General features: G+C 46.5%; 1 protein-coding gene across 22 annotated transcripts in view; it reads right to left on the reverse strand.

Moving 5' to 3' along the window:
• SCRIB (scribble planar cell polarity protein) overlaps nucleotides 1-21,746 on the reverse strand; it is a 341,713-nt gene that overhangs the window by 5,295 nt on the left and 314,672 nt on the right. For 20 of the 22 annotated variants that reach the window (XM_074986390.1, XM_074986386.1, XM_074986388.1 and 17 more), the window contains one exon: nucleotides 2,158-2,215. In XM_074986390.1, coding sequence (XP_074842491.1) covers nucleotides 2,158-2,215 — 58 coding nt within the window. Of the gene's footprint in view, nucleotides 1-1,975; nucleotides 2,010-2,157; nucleotides 2,216-21,746 lie in introns of all 22 variants that reach the window. The other 2 variants (XM_074986389.1, XM_074986385.1) reach the window with 1 other exon arrangement.

Below are 21,746 nucleotides of genomic sequence, written 5' to 3' on the forward strand. Positions count from 1 at the left end.
CCAGTCAGCCTTACTTCAGTTCCTGGAAAAATCATGGAGGGGATCCTCAAGTAATCCATTTTGCAGCACTTGGAAAAGGTGAAAGTGATCAAGAGTAGTCAGCTTGGATCCACCAAGGGCAAGTCCTGCCTAACCAATCTGATTAGCTTCTATGATGAGGTAACAGGCTTTGTGGACATGGGGAAGTCAATGGATGTGATATACCTTGACCTTAGCAAAGCTTTTGATGCAGTTTCCCACAATATGCTTGCCCATAAGTTAAGGAAGTGTGGATTGTACACACGGACAGTAAGGTGGATAAAAAGCTGGCTTGATGGAGGTAGTGGTCAATGGCTCAATGTTTGGTTGGTTTCAAGTGGCATACCCCAAGGATCAGTTCTAGGGCCAGTATTGTTCAACATCTTTATTAATGACCCGAATGAGTGGATGGATTGTACTCTCAGCAAAATTGCAGATGACACTAAGCTAGGGGGTCAGGCAGACCCATTGGAGGGTTGGGATAGCATACAGAGGAACCTAGACAAATCGGAGTTGAGCCAAAAGAAATCTGATGAGGTTCAACAAGGACAAGTGTAGAGTCCTGCACTTGGGAGGCAAGAATCCCAATCACTGTTACTGGCTGGGGCAGATAAGGAACTGGGGATTGTGGTGGATGAGAGGCTGGATATGAGTCAACAATATGCCCTTGTAGAAAAGAAGGCAAATGGCATACTGGGATGCATTAGGAGAAGCATTTCCAGCAGATCTAGCAAAGGTATTATTCTCCTCTACTTGGCACTGGTGGGGCCACATCTAGAGTATTGCATCCAGTTCTGCGCCCTCCAGTATAGAAAGGATGGGGACGCACTGGAGTGGGTTCAGTGGAGGGCAATGAAAACGTTTAACAGGCTAGAGCACATGATCTATGAGGAGAAGCTGAGGGATTTGGGCTTATTTAGTTTGTGGAAGAGAAGACTAAGGGGTGATTTGATAGCAGCCTTCAACTTCCTGAAGGGGAGCTCTAAAGAGGACAGAGAGAGGCTGTTCACAGTGGTGACAGACGGCGGAACAAGGAGCAATGGTCTGAAGTTACACAGGGAGAGAAGTAGGTTGGATATCAGGAAAATCTACTTCATCAGGAGGGTGGTGAAGCACTGGACTGCATTATCAAGAGAGGTGGCAGAATCTCAATCGCTAGAGTTTTTTAAGTCCCTGCTTGACATGGTCCTGGCTGGGATGATTTAGTTGGGGTTGATCCTGCTGTGGGCAGTGGGCTGGACTAGATGACTTCCCGAGGTCCCTTCGAGCCCTAGAAGTCTATGATTCTATGAACTTCCTGAAGGGGGGCACTAAAGAGAATGGAGAGAAGCTGTTCTTGTAGTGACAGATGGCAAAACAAAGAGTCATGGTCTGAAGTTACAGATGGGGACGTGTATGTTGGATATTAGGGAAAAACTATTTCACCAGGAGAGTGGTGAAGCACTGAAATGTGTTGTGTAGAATGAGCACTGGTCCGGAACTTGACTGTTACCCTGACTGAAGAGGCACCAACTGTACTCAATCATAGGGAGTAAAAGCATGAATAGTGCACAGAGCTTTCTGAGCCTACCCCTGGTGTGAGGCATCAAAAAGGAAAAACAAGAAAGACTCTTTTAATGAAAATGAAATGAAAAAAAGACATGCAGAGATCATGCTGGGCACTGCTGACCTAAGAATCTGAGCTCATGTACACACAATACATGCACATACACACAGGTTTGAAGAACCCTGACTCTCAAGTGTTTAAATGCCCTGCAACCCAGCATGTATCTCCCATTGCCTGCTGCAGATAGCCACGCTCTCCATTCCTATCTAGTATAGGCCAGGAGACACACTGGGGCATGCACACTGCAAGCCAACCTCAGCAGCAGGAGGCCAGTCCCACCCGCCCGCCCCCCCCCACTAAATACTACTCATAAATCAGTCATCATCCAGCCACAATGGAGAAAAATCCTACCACAAGTCAGTGCTGTTGGATTGGAGGATTCAGTCTAGAATGGGACAGAAATAGAAGATTGCTTTAGGTAGGAAAACAAACTGGTTTAGTCAGTGCTCTGTGAATTCCCTGGTACTGTGGCTGGGAGATGATGTGGGTAGGTGGGATTGTAATGGGTCCCTGTTGCTAGGTGAGCAACTTACCTGTGCTATCCACATATGTGTCATCCAGGTATCTGAGATTGTCAATTGCTTCAGGTGTCTGGAAGAGAAAAGAGCAGAGGACATTGAACATCACGCACCAATTATTCTCCCCTGTCCTAGCACCAGGGACACTGCTGACTGCTAGACATAGGCAGAGGAGATGAATCAAAGGAACTCAGCAAAGAGCAAATGGCCCCATGTTAATGCTCAGTGCCAGAGCTGGGCAGCTTGAGCATGACTTCTGGACAAGATTCAGGGAATAAAGGTAGTGTGTCCTGTCGAGTATCCCCTTGCTGCCCTACTTGGGCTAAGAGAAAGTAAGAGAGATAAGTATGGCAGGAGGGGTAAGGAGGACAGAAGCTAGGGAGGAGGGCATGAGCAATGGGAATCTACAGCCTGTCTGAAGGCCTTGGATTCTCACCCACAGTCTGCAGTAGCTGTCAGACTGACTTCCTCAACAGCAGAGTCCATTCTCTTTTGGACCAGTAAACTCTTTCTCTTACATGAGCAGGAAGTAGTAGTTACTCACTGTGGTCAGTAATGATGGTTCTTCAAGATGTGTCCCTATAGGTGCTTCACACTAGGGCTATGGCTACACTAGAAAGTTTTGTAGACAAAACTGGGATTTTGTAGACAAAATATATGGAGTGTCTCCACACAAAATGTGTTTTGTCGACAGAAACTGTCGACAAAAAAGCTCTGTAGACACTCCGGGGGGCTCTTTTGTTGACAGAGTGGGTCAAAAGATCAATCCGCTTTTATGTGTAGATGTGATCTGTTGACAGAAGTTTTGTCGGAATGCATCTTCCGACAGTAACTTCCGTGGACACATGCTTCTAGTGTAGACGTAGCCTAGGTGTGGTGCGTCCTTGTGCCCATGAACACAGATTTTTGCTAGCAGTGCCTGGCCATATTGTGCATGCACAGTAGCTGTCTCCTTATGCCGTTGGCGCCCATTTTGCATGCATGTGACATGTCTCCCTCTGCTCCTTCTCTACTCCAGAATTCAGAGATGAACTCAAAGGTAGAGAGGAGGAGGGTGGCTAATGGAACACCCACAGGGCACATATTTCAAAGAACTATTGTTACTGCACAAGATGAGTAACTTCTTCTTCCTCTTTTTCCTCCACTCCAGGTAATTGGAAAGCAGTGCCCGCTACAGAGGCGGTGGGCTTTGGAGTTAATTTTTAAATGTGGAGCACAGCACAGGGATGCCTACGGCAGTGGTAGAGATAGGACCACCCAATATACTGTAATGTTTAGCGAAGGTATGCTCAGAGGACCAATTTGCAGCCCTGAATATGTCCATCAATGGAGCATTTTTAAGGAATGCCACTGAGGATGTCATCCTTGAGTGGAGTGTGCTGTGACATCCTGGGGGTTCATGTATTGTGTAGCATCTGTATATACAGGAGGATATCTACTTGGAGATACAATGAAAGAAGATTGCTGCATCTTTGGATAGTTCTGGTATAGAGATAAATAGTCTGGTGGAATTGTGGAATAGTTTGGTTCTGTCAAGGTAAAAGGTAACAGCTCTCCTGGTGTCTACAGTATAAATGGATGCTTCCCTGTCATCCCTGTGTGGTTTAGGAAAAAGTGCAGGTAGGTGTATGAGTTCATTGATATGGGAAGTGGAGGCAACCTTTGGCAAAAACATGGAGTAAGGTTGTAGCGTTGTTTTTTCTTTTGTGAAAATAGAGTAGGTAGGGTCTGTGATAATGGCTGCTATTTCACTAATGCAGCTGGCCAATGTGATGGACACTAAATATGGAACCTTCAGTGCCATCTGAACAAGGGAGCAGGTTGCTGGGGGTTCGAATAGGGTTCTTGTGACACTTTAAAGGACGTTTCAGATTTCAGGGTGGTACGGGTGAACACACTTCTTTGTACGTATTTTGGATTCTTGTGAGGAAGCATTTATTAGTTAAATGGGCAAAGATGGATAAACCATCTACCAGAACAAGAATTCCACCATGAAGCCTCTGTGAGCTCCATGCCAATCCCAAGCCTGGATGAAGGACGAGGGTTGGCCAGATGTGTATCGATGCGCTGACCGTCAAGCGACAATACGAATGAAATCAGATGCCAGTACAACTAAATGATAAAAGATGCCGGCTTGGACATTGCCTGGATAAACAAGGTCCATGATACCAATCGAGTAATCGGGGTTGGGTTGATAAGTTGGCTACTGAAAGAAAATTACAACTAACACATATGCTATCCATTGGAACATGGAACGTCCGAACATGGTGGGCAACTGGAAAATTAGAGCTGCTTCGGAAGGAGATGGAGAGATACCGATGTGATATACTTGGGCTGGCAGAGATGTGTTGGACGGCATCAGGAGAGATACGTGATTGCAAAGTCACTTGGTCAGGAAACGAAATGAAGTATGAAGCAGGAGTTGGATTCGTTCTTAGCAAAACAGCTAGAAGAGCATTATTAGGATATAAACCGGTGAGTGCAAGAATGGTGGTAGCAAGATTTGAAGCAAAACTGTTCAAGATCTCAGTCATTCAGGTGTATGCACCCACGATGGACATTACGGGGGAACAGATTGGGCTATTCTATAAAGACTTGACAAAGACGGTGGAGGAGATGCTGAAGAAAGATGTGTTGATCATCAGAGGAGATTGGAATGTGAATGTTGGAACAGATAACAAAGGTTGGGAGAGAGTCATGGGAAGGTTTGGATATGGAGAAAGAAACCAACGAGGTGAAAAACTACAGAGTTTGCTACAGGGCATGAGATGGTGATCTGCAACACGAGATTCCAACAAAAGGACTGTAGGAAGTGGACTTGGCGATCAAATGACAGGAAGTCCAAGAACATGATAGATATGATTTTGATAAGAAGAAGATGGATAACATCAGTACAGCAGCGCCGAACTTTCCAAGGTGCGGATATAGAGACAGACCTCAGTCTAGTGATTGCAAACATCAAGATAAAACTCAAAAGAAAATGTAAGACACAGTTTAAGAAAAGAAGAGATGTGGCGATGCTATGTGAGGAAGAAAGAGGGAATGCACACAGAGCAGCACTCGAAGAGAAGATTAGGAATATTGCCACAGAGAAAGATCTAGATAAGAGAGTCGCAGGGACAGCCACCGCTACAGAAGACAATTGAGCAGACTGTTCCAGAAGAAGAAAAGTTTAATAAGAAGTGGATTACCCAGGAGACACTGAACTTGGTTCAAGAGAAGAGAGCATTGAAGATCTGAAGAGATGTTTCTGAGATGGCAGAACAGCAATATAGGGTGAAATGCAATGAGGTAAGGAAAGCATTCAGAAAGGATAAGGAGAAATGGTTAGAGGAACAACGTGAAGATATTCAGAGGTATTACAGTGAATGTAAGACCAGGGAGGTGTATGACACTTAGGAATATTAATAGGAAATGGCAACCAAAGCAGATGGCGATCAAAGATGAGAATGAAGAAGTGCTCATGAACAGGGAGAAGATTGTGCAGCAATGGACAAGATATTGCATCGATCTATACAAAGCACAGTTGAACCCAAGTGTCTCAGAGAGACTGACTGAAGAACTGAAAGAGATATCTTCACCAAGCATTGAGAGCAAGACCAATATTTCGAAGGAGGAAGTAGAAAAAGCAGTGAAATGATTAAAGAACAATGAGAGCCCTGGAAACAATAAGATCATGGGAGAGATGATCAAATACGGTGGAGAAAGCACGATAGCAGGGAAATACGCCGACTATGTAATATAGCATGGAAAGAAGGGAAGGCGCCTAAGGAATGGACAAGATCTGTGCTAGTGACAATACCCAAGAAAGGAAGTACATTAGAGTGCAAGAACTACAGAACGATTGCCCTAACGAGTCATCTAGGCAAGGTGCTGATAATGATACTGACTGAGAGACTAAAATTGCAGATAGAAGAATATATAACAGATGAGCAAGCAGGGTTCAGAAAAGATAGAAGTACCATACAGCAGATATTGGCACTAAGACTGATAGCGGAGAAAGCTCAACGAAGGAACAAGAATGTGTACACTTGCTTCGCCCATTTTCAAAAGGCATTTGACAGTATAAATCAGAAAGTGACTTGGGCAGTGTTGGAGTCATACGGAGTGGATAGCAGACTGATAAAGTTGTTGAAAGATATCAATGATAATGCGGAGGCAGCAGTGAGAACATGCGGTGAGTTGGGAAGTTGGTTTAAAACACATAGAGGTACGAGACAAGGAGATCCAATATCGCCAAGTATCTTCATCGCACATCTGGAGAGAGTGATAGACAAGATCAAGGAAGAGGTAGAAGGGATATCTATGCATGGGGAAAGAATTAACAACCTGAGTTTCGCGGATGATATCGTTATCATTGAGGAAGATGAGGAGAAGCTAGTGAAAACGGTGCAGGTGTTAAATGAAGAAGGGAAGCAGTACGGACTGATTATGAACATTGATAAAACAAAAACAATGGTATTTGGAGATAAGAAAATAAGAAGGAAGATCAGTGTTGATGGTATTGAACTAGAAAATGTAGAGAAGTTCACATATCTGGGGAGCAACATAACGTATGATCTAGACTGTAAGAAGGAAACGACGACTAGAATAGCAAAAGCAAGAGCAAGTTTGAAGGCGATGGATAAGATCTGGAAAAGCAAAGCAATTAGCTTAAGAATGAAGCTGAGCATCTTGAAAATGTGTATTTAGCAGCCTGTTGTACAGATATAAGACATGGGTGATAACAAAAGATTTGAAAAGAAGAATATTGGCTTTCGAAAGGAGTTGTAATAGAAAGATTCTGAGAATAGGATGGATGCAGGAGGTCACCAATGAGGAATTATATAGAAAGATACAGCCAAAAAAGAACCTACTGCAGAAGGTTATAAAACAGAGGCTACAACTATATGGGCATATTTTCAGAATGAACGACAAACGAAAAATCAAGACCCTGGTATTCAGCATAATGGACAATTTGAACAGGAGAGGCAGACCCCACAGAGAATGGATAGATGATATAGTAGATTGGTGCGGAGCTAGTCTACAGAAACTAAGCCACTCTGCACTGGACAGGGAAAGATGGAAGGAAATAGAGAGGCATCAGACACCAACAGGTGCTGAGCCCACGGTTATTGATGATGATGATGATGATGAGAACAAGAAGTCCTGTGGCACCTTATAGACTAAATCTCCTTAGGCTATTTATCTCAGTTATTAACCACCCTGACAAGTAGGAAGTTTTTCCTAATGTCTAACCTCAACCTCTGTAGCAACCGTGGATAGTAATGCATCTTTGAATTAAAACTCTGTATTACTACGTATCTTTGTATCACCCTCTATTACCCTGTATCTTTTTAAGAGGCCACAGACTTTTGATTACTCTTTAGAATTATTGTTTTACACAACTTTGTGTTATCCTTTATATTCATAAGACACTTTGTACCAGACTCCATATTGTATCTAAGACTCCATTTTACTGCTGTATTAGCCTGTAAACTTGGTACTGTCTCTGTGTGAGAATGGGTATGTGTGAGATGCATCTGGAAGTGTGAATGTGACGGCTTAGAGAATTAGCCTCTGGAGCCAGCGTGTCTGTACAACAAAGACTTGGTGGCTGAAGAACAATGGGAACTGGATTCTCTAGCATTAACCCATCTGGAGAGAAAGATTAAGTCCCACCTGCAGATGATGAGTCACACAGAAACCTGGGCCATGGGAAAGCCTCAAACCCATCTGCCATGGACTGGTGACTGATAGTGCCTGGAGCAGTGGGACAGAACCAGAACTATGAACTATGTGATATAAAAGATGTGAGAACAACAAGAAGTCTTGTGGGACCTTATAGACTAACAGATATTTTGGAGCATGAGCTTTTGTGGGCAAAGACCCACTTCATTAGATGCATTAGTGTGGGGCGAGGGTGGTTTCAGAAGGGTATTTAAAAAGTCTGAGTAGTAAGAGGGAGGGCCAGAGCTGACAAGGTCTATTCAGCAAGGTGGAAATGGCCCAGTATCAACAGCACTTATCAAAAGAGGAAAAAACAAGTCAGATCAGACAGAGGGATATGAGCCTTTTCAGAGTCTAACGGGGAGATACTAATGCACAGAGCAGAGAAGCTGCCTTTGGAAGCTGTGAGCCACTCCCAGTCTCTGTTTAATACATGGTTAATAGAGTCAAATTTGCAAATAAATTGCAGCTCAGAGATTTCTCTCTCCATTTGATTTTTAAATTTTTTTTCTTTCAGAACTGTCACCCATAAATCTGTCACTGAGTGTCCAGGGAGATTGAAGTGTTCCCCCACAGGCTTCTGTACCTTACCCTTCCTGATGTCTGATTTATGTCCATTAATTCTTTTACAGAAAGACTGTCCAGTTTGGCCAATGTAAATTGCAGTGGGGCATTGCTGGCACATGATGGCATATATTATATTAGTAGATGTGCAGGTAAAGGAGCCCCTGATGGTATGGTTTATGATAGGTCCTGTGATGATGTCACTGGTGTAGATATGTGAGCAGAGTTGTCAGCGAGGACTGTTTCAGGGGCTGGGTCCAGGCCTAGAGTCACTGGTTTGTGATTTGTAGTGGCTGGGGAGGATCTGTTTAAGGTTGGCAGGCTGTCTGTAGGCGAGGACAGGCCTGCCTCCTAAGGTCTGTGAGAATGAAGGATCATTGTTCAGGATGGGTTGCAGATCACTGATGATGCGCTGGAGAGGCCTTAGGTGGAGGCTGTATCTGATGGCCAGTGGTGTTCTCTTGTTTTCCTTGTGAGGCCTGTGTTGTAGCAGGTGGCTTCTGGGTACCCGTCTGGCTCTGTCAATCTGTTTCCTCACTTTCTTAGGTGGTTATTGTAGTTTGAGGAAAGCTTGGTAAAGGTCTTGTAGATGTTTGTCTCTGTCTGATGGATCAGAGCAAATATGGTTGTACCTTACTGCCTGGCTGTAAACAATGGATCATGTGGTATGCCCTGGATGGAAGCTGGAGGCGTGTAGATAAGCATAGTGGTCTGTGGGTTTTCAGTATAAGGTGGTATTTATGTGATCATCACTTATCTGCACAGTACTGTCCAGGAAGTGAATTTTTTGTGTGGACTGGTCCAGGCTAAGGTTGATGATGGGGTGGAAACTGTTGAAATCATGGTGAAACTCTTCAAGAGCCTCCTTCCCATGGGTCTAGATGATGAAGATGTCATCAATGGAACGCAGGTTGAGGAGGGGCACTAGGGGACGAGAACTGAGAAAGTGTTGTTCCAGGTGAGCCATAAAAATGTTGGCATACTGTTGGGCCATGCGGGTGCTCATAGCAGTGCCACTGATTTGAAGGTATAATTTGTCCCCAAATCTGAAATAGTTGTGGGTGAGGACAAAGTCACAAAGCTCTGCCACCATTTGTGCCTCGGTCTCATCAGGAATAACGTTCTTAACAGCTTGGAGTCCATCTTCATGTGGGATATTGGTGTAAAGGGCCTCTACATCCATGGTGGCCAGGATGGTGTTTTCAGAAAGGTCACCAATAGATTGTAGCTCCCTGAGGAAGTCAGTGGTATCTCAAAGAAAGCTGGGGGTGCTGGTAGCATAGGGTCTAAGTAGAGAGTCCACATATCCAGACAATCCTGTGGTGAGGGTGCCAATGCCTGAGATAATGGGGCATCCAGGAATCCCAGGTTTTTGGATCTTGGGTAGCAGGTAGAATAAACCTGGTTTGGGTTCAAGAGGTGTGTCTGTGTAAATCTGTTCCTGTGTTTTTACAGGGACAGTCTTGAGCAGCTGCTGTAGTTTCTTTGTGTATTCCTCAGTGGGATTCTCGGACAGAGCCCTGTAGAATGTGGTATTGGAGAGTTGCCTGGCAGCCTCCTTTTGGTAGTCTGTCCTATTCATGATGACAACAGCGCCTCCCTTGTTGGCTTCTTGGATGACAATGTCAGAGTTGTTTCTGAGGCTGTTGATGTCGTGGCATTCTGCACGGCTGAGGTTATGGGGTAAGCGATGCCACTTTTCCACAATTTCTGCCATGCACGCCGGCGGAAGCATTCTATGTATAGATCCAGTTTGTCATTTAGACCATCAGGGGGAGTCCATGACGAATTATTTTTCTTGTACCATAGGTGGGAGGTTACCTGGGGATCAGTGCGCTCCTCTGTGTCATGTTGGAAGTATTCCTTGAGTCGCAGATGGTGAAAGAAGGCTTCCAGATCACCGCAGAACTGTATCAAGTTTGTAGGGATGGTGGGGCAGAAAGACAGTTCTTGAGAAAGGGCAGATTCTTCTGCCCGGCTCAGTGTGTAGTTGGATAGATTGACAATATTGCTGGGTGAGTTAGGGGTACCACTATTGTAGCCCCATGTGGAAAGTAGGAGTTTAGATAGTTTACAGTCCTTTTTTTCTGTAGAGAAGAGAAATGTGTGTTGTAAATCTCCTGTCTTGTTCTAGTAAAGTCCAGCCATGTGGCGGTTCGCATGGAAGATTGTTCATTTGTGAGGGTCTCCAGATTAGAGAGCTCTCTTTTGATGTTGCTCTGTTTGCTGTACAGGATGCTGATTATGTGGTTCCTCAGTTTCTTAGAGAGTGTGTGGCACAATCTCTCACTGTAATCTGTGCACCACTATAGAGATGGGGTCTTCTCGTCTTCTGAGCATCGGAGCATTGATCTGGATCAACAGAACCTGGCTCCACACTCACATCTACTCCATATGGCCAGTGGATTGGAGTGAGCAACTTTTGGTAACTGTAAGTAACCACAGGACGAGGGGTGTGTGTGTGTGTCTGTGTCTGTGTGTGCCTATGAGTAAACTAAGTATATTATATGAATATAATATCATGATGCTGTATTTTCAGTAAACATGGAGTTCTTGCCTTACCCCTCTCAAAGGAGCCCATGAACTTCTTACAAGCATAACACCTCGCTTTCTGCAATTTAAGAGATGGCAGAAGAGGTCCAGGATCACGCACACCATGGTTAATGTTTCCTGGTGTGTGGTGCCCTTGACCCTGGAATTGTCTAGATAGGGGAATATTTTCACTCCCTGTTGCCTGAGGTGTGCGGTTACCACAGCAAGCATCTTTGAGAAGACCCATGAGGCTGTGGGTAGGCCAAATGGTAATACTTGGTATTGATAGTGTTTGAGGCCCACCTTGCATCTGAGGAAATGTCTGTGGGTGATGTGTCTTGAAGATTGACGGCTGAAACCAGTCTCCTTCGGCCAGTGCTGGTATAATCGTGGAAAGAGTGACCCCCTTGAACCTGTGGTTGCATACAACTTTGTTGAGTTTTCTGAGCTCTAGGATTGGTCTCCACCCTCCCATTTTTTTATGAGTGAGGAAGTAGCTGGGAATAAAATCTTCTTCCATGATGGGGCAGGGTGTCCCATTTACATGGAACCTATTTGAATGAGGTGTTGTACCTCTAGCTGATGGAGATTATTGTAAGAGGAATCCCTGAAGAGAGATGGGGTGGGGGCTGCAAAGAACGGGATGACATATTATGATCATACGATGTCTAATACCCACTGGTCCATTACAATAGCAGCCCATGCCTGGTGAAATGAGTGTAGGCGATGGCCAACTATGCAACAGGGAGAAGATGTTGTAGCTAATTCCAGGGAAAGGTTGTTCTGACCTTCGACCAAGTCTTCAAAATTGTGGCTTGGAGGTAGAAGGTTGATTTGTGCCAGATTGAATATGATGTGTATAGTGTCTCTGACAGTGTTGTCTTCATTTTGGGTCAAATCATCATTGGTTCTGTCTGTGGAAGGAGGAGTCCCAGGGTCTATGGTATAGGGTGTAATGACATCTCTTGTTGGGCGGGGTATAAATGTGGAGGGTATACAGTATGGCATGAGAGTCCTTCATTGTATGGAGGACCTCATCTGCTTAAGTTGCTAAAAGTTTTTCTCTGTTGAATGGGCGAGCAGGGGAGCCAAAAGCTTCCTTGGGCCACTGGGCAAGTTGAGGCGAGGGAGGCTCCACAGTTCCAGAAAAGGTGGGGCCTCAGGCATAAGGGATGAGGTCAAGGACAGCAACACATGGAGCATGGCGTGTGTCCCCAGCCCTCAGAGCCACAGGTAGCAGTACCAGCAAGAGCCCTGGGCCTCCAGTTTGAGATTCTCCCCATCATTGGGCTTGACTGCTGTTGCTGTGATCCGAGCTGCTGTGTCAGCTACATCCAGGGTTGCCTGGAGGGCTGTTAGGGCCACCCTTTTGGACTTCTTCAATGGTGGCCAGTAGTTGCGGGTGTGTTCTAGAAGGTCATCCTGAAGCTCTCACAGCTTTGCATAATTCTAGTGGTTGTAATTCGGCAAGAGTGACAAAAAATTGGCCACTGGCAACTGGAGGGTGGCAGATGAATAAATCTTTCACTCAAAGAGGTTATGGTGCTTGTCTTGAGGCAGAGAGCAAGACTGTTGTTGTTTCATTTGATGGTGAGCAGCCTTGACTACTACAGAGTTTGGTTGTGTGTGGGAAAATAAGAAGTCCATACACCTGGCTGTGACAAAATATTTTCTGTCAACTCATTTTTTGGGGGGAAGAGAGGGGACAGAGGCTGGTGTTTGCCATATGGCTTCTGCTGGTTCTTTTATCGCCTGGAATGGGTGATCTTAGTGGGTGCAGAGGGTGCAGGACTTCAATAATTTGTGCTGTTTGTCCTGATCTTCCTGTATGGTGATCTCTTAAGCCACAGTGACTCTCCTGAACAGTTCTTGGAACTGTTTGAGGTTATCTGCTGGAAATTAGGAGGGTGGTATTACTGCCTCATCTAGCAAGAGGAGAAGGTGAATGCCCGGGATGTGTCCTTGTTGTCCATGGGTCCAAGATCATCATCCTCCAGCAGTTCCTAATTCATGTCCAAGGCTTTGACATGTCTGAGGTGCAGAGAAGGAAGATGAAGGAACATGGAGCACAACTGGTGTTCTCGTCCATCCTCCCTATGGAAGGAAGGGGTCTAGGCAGGGATCGTTGAGCACAGAGGTAAATGCGTGGTTGCGTAGGTGCTGTCACAGAGAAGGATTTCGTTTCTTTGACCATGGGATTCTCTTTTGTGAACAGGGATTGCTGCGAAGAGATGGGATCAATCTAACAAAGAGAGGAAAGAGCATCTTTGCAGGCAGGCTTGCAAACCTAGTGAGGAGGGCTTTAAACTAAGTTTGTCGGGGGACAGTGACACAAGCTCTGAGGTAAGTGGGGAAGAAGGAGGGAACAGTCAAGTAGGTTTCCTGGGTGAAGAGGAGAAAATGGGACAATCAGACACTTCTCTAAAGTGCTTGAACACAAATGTCAGAAGCCTATGGAACAAACTGGAAGAATTAGAGGCCCTGGCACAGTCAAAGAAGTGTGAGGTGGTTGGAATAATGGAGACATGGTGGGATGATTTGCATAACTGGAGCACGGTCATGGAAGGTTATAAACTGTTTAGGAAGGACAGACGGGAGAAAAGGAGGAGGAGTTGCGCTCTGTGTGAGGGAGCAGTGTGATTGCTCGGAGCTCCAGTATAAGGAGGGAGAAAATTCAGTTAAGTGTATTTGGGTTAAGGTTAGAGGCAGAAGTAACAGTGGTGATGTTGTACTTGGTGTCTGCTATAGACCGCCAGATCAGGTAAATGAGGTAGATAAGGATTTTTTCAGACAGCTAAGTGAAGCTTACAAATCACAGGCCCTGGTTCTCATGGGAGACGTAAATCATCTGGACATTTGTTGGGAGACCAATACAGCAGCACACAGACAATCCAGGAAATTTTTGGAGAATGTTGGGGATAATTTCTTGGTACAAGTGCTGAAGGAACTAACCAGGGGCCATGCACAACATGACCTGCTGCTCACAAACAGGGAAGAACTAGTAGGAGAAATAGAAGTGGAAGGGAACCTGGGCTGCAGTGACCATGAGACAGCAGATTTCAGGATCCTGACTAAAGAAAGAAGGGAGAGCAGTAAAATACAGAGACTTGATTTCAAAAGAGCAGACTTTGACTCCCTGAGAGAACTGATGAGCAGGATCCCTCAGGAAACGAAAAAGAAGGGGAAGAGAGTTCAAAAGAACTGGCAATATTTTAAAGAAGTCTTACTGAAGGCAGAGGAACAAACCATCCCGCTGCATAGTAAGAAATAAAATATGGTAGGCAACCAGCTTGGTTTAACAGGGAAATCCTTGGTCAGCTTAAACTCAAAATGATGCATATAGGAAATGGAAATGTGGACAGTTGACTAAGGAGGAGTATAAATATATGGCTGGTGAATGCCCAGGAGTAATCAGGAAAGAAAGCACAATTGGAACTGCAGCTAGCAAGGGATGTGAAGAGTAACAAGAAGGGTTTCTAGAGGTATGTTAACAATAAGAAGGTTATCAGAGAAGGTGTGGGGCCATTACTGGATGAGGGAGGTAACCTAGTGACAGATGATGTAAGACAAGCTGAAGCACTAAATGTTTTTTTTGCCTCCATCTTCATGGACAAAGACAGCTCCCACACTACGTTGCTAGACAATGCAGTATGGGAAGGTGGAAGGAGTCTTTGGAGTCTGGTCCTGAAATTTCTTTGCTGTAGGATAGCTACTTTTAAGTCTGCTACTGTGTGGCCTGGGAGATTGAAGTGCTCTCCTACGGGTTTTTGTATATTGCCATTTCTGATGTCTGATTTGTGTGCGTTTATTCTTTTACGTAGAGACTGTCCAGTTTGTCTGATGTATATAGCAGAGGGGCATTGCTGGCACATGATGGCATAAATTATATTGGTAGATGTGCAGCTGAATGAACCCACGATGGTGTGGCTGATCTGGTTAGGTCCTGTAATGGTGTTGCTGGTGTAGATATGTGGGCAGAGCTGGCAATGAGGTTTGTTGCATGGATGGGTCCCTGAGTTAGAGTGACTGTGGTCCGGTGTATAGTTGCTGGTCAGGATTGCTTCAGGTTGGCAGGTTGTCTGTGGGCAAGGACTGGTCTGCCTCCCAAGGCCTGGGAAAGTGGAGGATCATTGTCCAGGATGGGTTGTAAATCCCTGATGATGCGCTGTAGAGGTTTTAGCTGAGGACTGTAGGTGATGGCTAGTGGTGTTCTGTTGGTTTCTCTCTTGGGCTTGTCCTGTAGTAAGAGGCTTCGTGGCACATGTCTGGCTCTGTTGATCTGTTTCTTCACTTCCTCAGGTGGGTATTGCGGTTTCAAGAATGCTTGGTAGAGATCCTGTAGGTGTTTGTCTCTGTCGGAGGGGTTGGAGCAAATGTGGTTATATCTTGGTGCTTGGCTGTAGACAATGGATCGTGTGGTGTGTCTGGGATGGAAGCTAGAGGCATGAAGGTAGGCGTAATGGTCAGTAGGTTTACGGTACAGGGTGGTATTGATGTGGCCATCATGTATTAGCACCGTGGTGTCCAGGAAGTGGATCTCCTGTGTGGACTGTTCCAGGATGAGGTTGATATTGGGGTGAAAGTTGTTGAAGTCCCAGTGGAATTCCTCCAGAGTCTCCTTCCCATGGGTCCAGATGATGAAGATATCATCAATGTAGCGTAAGTAGAGACAGGGTGTTAGTGGACGAGAGCTAAGGAAGCGCTGTTCCAGGTCAGCCATGAAAATATTGGCATATTGAGGGGCCATGCGGGTACCCATAGCTGTGCCGCTGATTTGAAGGTATATGTCATCGCCAAATGTGAAATAGTTGTGTGTGAGGATAAAGTTACAGAGCTCAGCCATCACATGTGCTGTAGCATTATCAGGGATACTGTTCCGGACAGCATTTATTCCATCTTTGTGTGGGATGTTGGTATAGAGAGCCTCTACATCAATGGTGGCTAGGATACTGTTTTCTGGTAGATCATCAATGTCTTGCAGTTTTCTCAGGAAGTCAGTGGTGTCTCGGAGATAGCTGGGAGTGCTGGTGGCATAGGGTCTGAGGACAGAGTCCACATAACCAGACAGTCCTTCAGTGAGAGTGCCAATGCCTGAGATGATGGGGCATCCAGGATTTCCAGGTTTGTGGATCTTGGGTAGTAGGTAGAATAGCCCTGGACGAGGCTCTAGAGGTGTATTGGTAATAAATCTGTTCTTGTGCTTGTGTAGGGAGTGTCCTGAGCAGATGGTGTAGTTTCTTAGTGTATTCCTCCGTGGGATCTGAGGAAAGTAGCCTGTAAAATTTGGTATTGGAGAGTTGTCTGGAAGCCTCCTTCTGGTAGTCAGACCTGTTCATGAGGACAGTAGCTCCTCCTTTATCTGCCTCTTTGATTATAATGTCAGGGTTGTTTCTGAGGCTGTGGATGGCATTGCGTTCCGCACGACTGAGGTTGTGAGGCAAACTGGACTGCATGGAGCTCTGAACCTGATGGCCTATCATAGTTGAAGTAGGGAAGCAGTGATTCCAACCCAGTGGCCAAGACAGACCTGCGAAGAGTTTCCCAGGCCTGGGCCGAGGAAGGTGCCTGTGTGTCTGTGCAGGAAAGCAGCTTGTCTGCTGGGAATGGCGAGTTGTCTGTGAGAGAAGCTGCTTCACCTTCTGTGTGTGTGTGGAGACCAGCCGGGGGGCTGGGACAAAGGAGAGAGTGTCTCCCATTGTCTGTCTGTCTGTTGAACAGCAGCAGCAGCCTGGGAAGAGAGCAGACCCTGCATTTGAAAAAGGTGCCAATGAGGAAACTAGTCCATTGTCTGAGGAAGATTCCCCAGCATGGGGTGGCTGCAGAGGGAACCACCAGGAAAGACCATTCCCGGTGACTCTGAACCCAGCCATGGGGGCTGGAACAGAGGGAATGTCTCTGGGATGGGCCGTGGCATCCCTGATAAGGACGCTGGTCCTTGGTGCAAGAAAGGTGCTTTCACTTCCAGGGAAGTGAATCCTTTGTCTGACCCTGTGGGGGCTCGAGATGGGTCCCAAGATCCCAGAGCTGCATCTGAGTGCAGCTGAAGCCCAGATGGGAAGTGGGCCTACCTCTGGGTCTCTCAGGGAGGATGATGCTTTAACTCAGTCTGATCCAGTTACTATCATCAGGGAATCGCAGACACCAGATGATTCTGGTACTTGTTCTTTGCCTGATGCTGAGGTGTTACTGGGAGGGGTGAGAGGACTCTGTCTGATCACAGACATCCTCTCGCCAGGAAACAGGAAGAGCAGACTGGCAATGGAGTTCTGCTGCCTGATGAAAATAAAGAAGCTGGTAGCAGAAGGGAGGAAAGTGATCCTCACCTTCTGTCCAGTGGTACTAGCTGTCTGCCTGGAGGCAGATTACATGGGAATCTGCCTGATGGACCAGAAGTGATCCTGGGCATAGGTGAAAACCCAGGAGTTGGTTGTGGCTCAAGGGAGCAGTGCCCCTGTGGAGCCAGAGAAGGGTGAGTTTTTGTTTGAGGGAGCTCTTGAGGAAGAGAATTTCCCTGAAACTTTTCCTGGGCAGTCTGTGGGGGCTGTGGAAAATGGGAGTGAGGTGAAGGAGAGTGAACAGGAAAGGTGCTTGTCTGTAAGAGCCAGAGCCAGCCCTTTGCCTGTGGAGAAGTTTGTTTCAGTTCCTGCTGGCCAGGACCTGCCTGAGTGTGAAACCACTGGCTGTGCTCTGCAAGGGTCCAATGCAGGCAGGGTAAAGGTTTCTCAGGAATTGGAAGTTGGTCCAAGTAAAGTGAAGCTATAAGGGAATTTGAGAAGCCCTCTGATAACCAAATGACTGGGTGTGACCAGTGTATTGGGAATGTGGTCCTGAGCCAGGTCACTTCCATGAGAGGGCCAGCAATTCCCCATCTCCAGATGCTGGAAACACTTGTATTCTTGTGATGGACTCCACTTCTGATTCCATGGGGAGGGGGCAGAAGTTGGGGGTGGAAGGACAAAGGAGCTGTGGGGCTGGTGGGCCAGTAAGGGATAAACAGGGATTCCTTCATGTAGATTCTGCATCTGGGACTCCCAAAGCAACTTTCAGAAAGCAGTTTGGTTTGCAAAGTTCCAGACTGGCTGGGAGGAGAAGGTATTCCTGAGCATCAGCTCTTGTTAGAAGGGAGGGCACACCCTGAGAGATCAGATTTCCACCCCATGGGGCAAGACAGAAGATTGGAATTTGATGGTGCAAATTTAGCCCCAAAATGCCAGATTCCCAAGGAGGTTACACAAAGGTTGTGGTCTACCAAAGAACAGCGTAAATGTACAATTGCAATAGGTTTGTTCTTGTTACTCACACTGACTGCTGTAACCAATGGGTGCTGCTACCAAAAGCTGTGGAATTGTAGTATGTACTGAATATTTGGAAAGAACCATGTAACATGTTGACATTGATGGAAAAGCATGAATTGTATGTTGAAGGAGTTTGTAATTCTGAAATGTCACCGCTGTTCCCTGTAACTAGTCTTGCAACCTCTCACATGAGAAAGAACATTCCAAACCTATTGTATGGCATGGAAGGGGAAACTGAGGCACATGACCATTTTGGTGGTCTGGCTAAATGCCAAGGGTGGAAAGCATTTGTGCCTTCCTTTACTGGACAGTGACTGAATTCCAAACATTTGCTGGAGCGGCTGTGTGGACTTGTGGGCAAATGGGGCAGAAACCCAGACCAGAAAGGAACTGTTTCATCTGCTGGTGCTGCAGCAGCTGTATGGGCTCTGCCTGCCTCACTTGAGCATGTGGCTGACAGACCGGAGACCGAAGCAGGGAGACCAACCAACCCAAGGGAGCCAACGGGACTTGCCCGGCTGCATCACATGAAACGGGCCAAGACCAAGCTCCTGATGTGAAGCCTCGCCTGGCAGGATTACGACATGGAGGTGGTACACATCAAAGGGAGCACCGAGGGTACAGCTGATGCCCTGTCACAAGGAGAGGGCCCCGAACTTCCCCAGGTCACCGGCTGAGTGACCCCACTCAGTTCGGTCTGGAAGAGGGAAGAGATGTGATGTAGCTGGGGATGTGTATGTGTATGTGTATGTGTCTCACAGAGGGCATGGGGTGCTTCCTGAGGGTAACCTGGCAACCAGGTGACACCTCTGGGCTGCAGACAAAGGGGGAGGTGGCACCTGAGGGGTTTGAATTGGAACTGGGAGTTAAGAAGCAGGGAGTCTGGGCTGGGAGAGAGAGAGACAAAGGGGTGGGGACCCCTCGGGGCCTCCTCTCCCCAACATGGATTGGACTGATTGTCTCTGCCTGCTGTACTGACTCCTCTGTATGACACTGTGCCCTGCTGGCTAATAAACCCACTGTTCTGCTGAGTGAGAATCACTCCTGTGGACGGGGTGCAGAGCTTGAGGACACCTGAAACCCATCACAGGAGCACTTGGAAGAGGGAAAAGTGATCAAAAGTAGCCAACATGGATTCACCAAGGGCAAGTCCTGCCTGACCAATCTGATTAGCTTCTATGATGAGGTAACAGGCTCTGTGGACATGAGGAAGTCAGTGGATGTGATATATCTTGATTTCAGCAAAGCTTCTGAAACAGTCTCCCACAACATTCTTGCCCATAAGTTAAAGAAGTATGGATTGGATCCAGGGACTATTAAATAGATAGAAAGCCGGCTTGATGGTTGGGCCCAATGGGTAGTGGTCAATGGCTCAATATCTGGATGGCGGTTGATTTCAAGTGGAGTGCCTCAAGGCTCAGTTCTGGGGCTCTGTTGCCCAACATCTTTATTAATCACCTGGATGAGGGACTGGACTGCACCCTCAGCAAGTTTGCGAACGACACAAAGCTAAGGGGAGAGGTAGATACATTGGAGGATAGAGATAGGATCCAGAGTGACCTGGATAAATTGGAGGATTGGGCCAAAATAAATCTGACGTGGTTCAACAAGGAGAAGTGTAGAGTCCTGCACCTGGCATGGAAGAATCCCAAGCATTGTTATAGACTGGGGACTGATGGGCTAAGCAGCAGTACAGTGGAAAGAGACCTAGAGGTTATGGTGAACGAAAGGCTGGATATGAGTAAACAGTGTGCCCATGCAGTCAAGAATGCTAACAGTATATTATGGTGCATTAGGAGGAGGATTACGAGCAGATCTAGAGAAGTAGTTGTTCCCCTCTATTTGGCACTGGTGAGTCTGCATCTGGGATACTGTGTCCAGTTTTGGGCCCCCGGTATAAAAAGGATGTGGATTTGCTGGAGCAGGTTCAGCAGAGGGCAACAAAAATGATTAAGGGGCTGGAGCACATGACCTATGAGGAGAGGCTGAGGGATTTGTGCTTATGTAGTTTACAGAAGAGAAAACTGAGGGGTGATTAGTAGCAGCCTTCAACTTCCTCTGGCTCTGTGGATAGGGGAACATCCATGGATGTGATTTATCTTGACTTTAGCAAAGCTTTTGACACGGCCTCCCACAATATTCTTGTCAGCAAGTTAAAGGAATATGGATTGGATAAATGGACGGTAAGATGGATAGAACGCTGGCTAGAAGGTCGGGCCCTGCAGGTAGTGATCATGGCTCGATGTCCGGATGGCAGTCGGTTTCTAGTGGAGTGCCCCAAGGTTCGGTTCTGGGTCCTGTTCTGTTCAACTTATTTATCAACAACCTGGATGAGGGGTTGGATTGCATCCTCAGCAAGTTTGCAGATGACCCTAAGCTAGGGAGAGAGGTAGGTACGCTGGAGGGTAGGGACAGGGTCCACAGTGACTTAGACAAATTGGAAGACTGGGCTGCAAGAAATCTGATGAGGTTCAATCAGGACAAGTGCAGAGTCCTGCACTTGGGCCGGAAGAATCACAAGCATTGTTACAGGCTGGGGTCCAACTGGCTCAGTAGTAGTTCTGCAGAAAAAGACCTGGGAGTTGTAGTGGACGAGAAGCTGGACATGAGTCAACACTGTGCCATTGTAGCCAAGAAGGCTAATGGCATATTAGGTTGCATCAAGAGGAGCATTGCCAGTAGATCCAGAGAAGTGATTATTCCTCTTTATTCGGCTTTGGCAAGGCCGCATCTGGAGTGCTGTGTCCAGTTCTGGGCCCCCAATTATAGCAAGGATGTGGATACACTAGAGAGGGTCCAGCGGAGGGCAACCAAAACAATGAGGGGGCTGGAGCATATGACTTATGAAGAAAGGTTGAGAGAATTGGGACTGTGTAGTCTGCAGAAGAGAAGACTGAGGGGGGACTTGATAACAGTCTTCAACATACTGAAGGGAGGTTGCAAAGAGGCTGGAGAGAGGCTGTTCACAGTGGTCACGGATGGCAGAACACAGAACAATGGTCTCAAGTTGCAATTGGGAAGGTCCAGGTTGAATATTAGGAAAATCTTTTTCACTAGGAGGGTGGTGAAGCATTGGAATGGTCTACCCAGGGAAGTAGTGGAGTCTCCATCCCTGGAGGTGATTAAGTCTCGCCTTGACAAAGCCCTGGCTGGACTGATCTGATGGGTTTGGTCCTGCCTAGGGGAAGGGGTTGGACTCTGTGGCTTTTTTAGGTCTCTTCCAGCTCTACTGTTCTATGATTCTATGATTCCTGAAGGGGAGCTCTAAAGAGGATGGTGAGAAACTCTTCTCAGTGGTGTCAGATAGCAGAACAAGGAGCAATGTTCTTAAGTTACAGGAGAGGGGTTGGTTGGATATTAGGAAAAACTACTTCACCAGGAGGGAGGTGAAGTACTGGAATGCGTTGCCTAGAGAGGTGGTGGAATCTCCATCCCTTGAGGTTTTTACGTCCTGGCTTGACAAGGTCCTGGCTGCAATCACTTAGTTCGGGTTGATCCTACTTG

Source organism: Carettochelys insculpta, chromosome 2 (assembly GCF_033958435.1).
Source record: "Carettochelys insculpta isolate YL-2023 chromosome 2, ASM3395843v1, whole genome shotgun sequence".
Classification (NCBI taxonomy): domain Eukaryota; kingdom Metazoa; phylum Chordata; order Testudines; family Carettochelyidae; genus Carettochelys; species Carettochelys insculpta.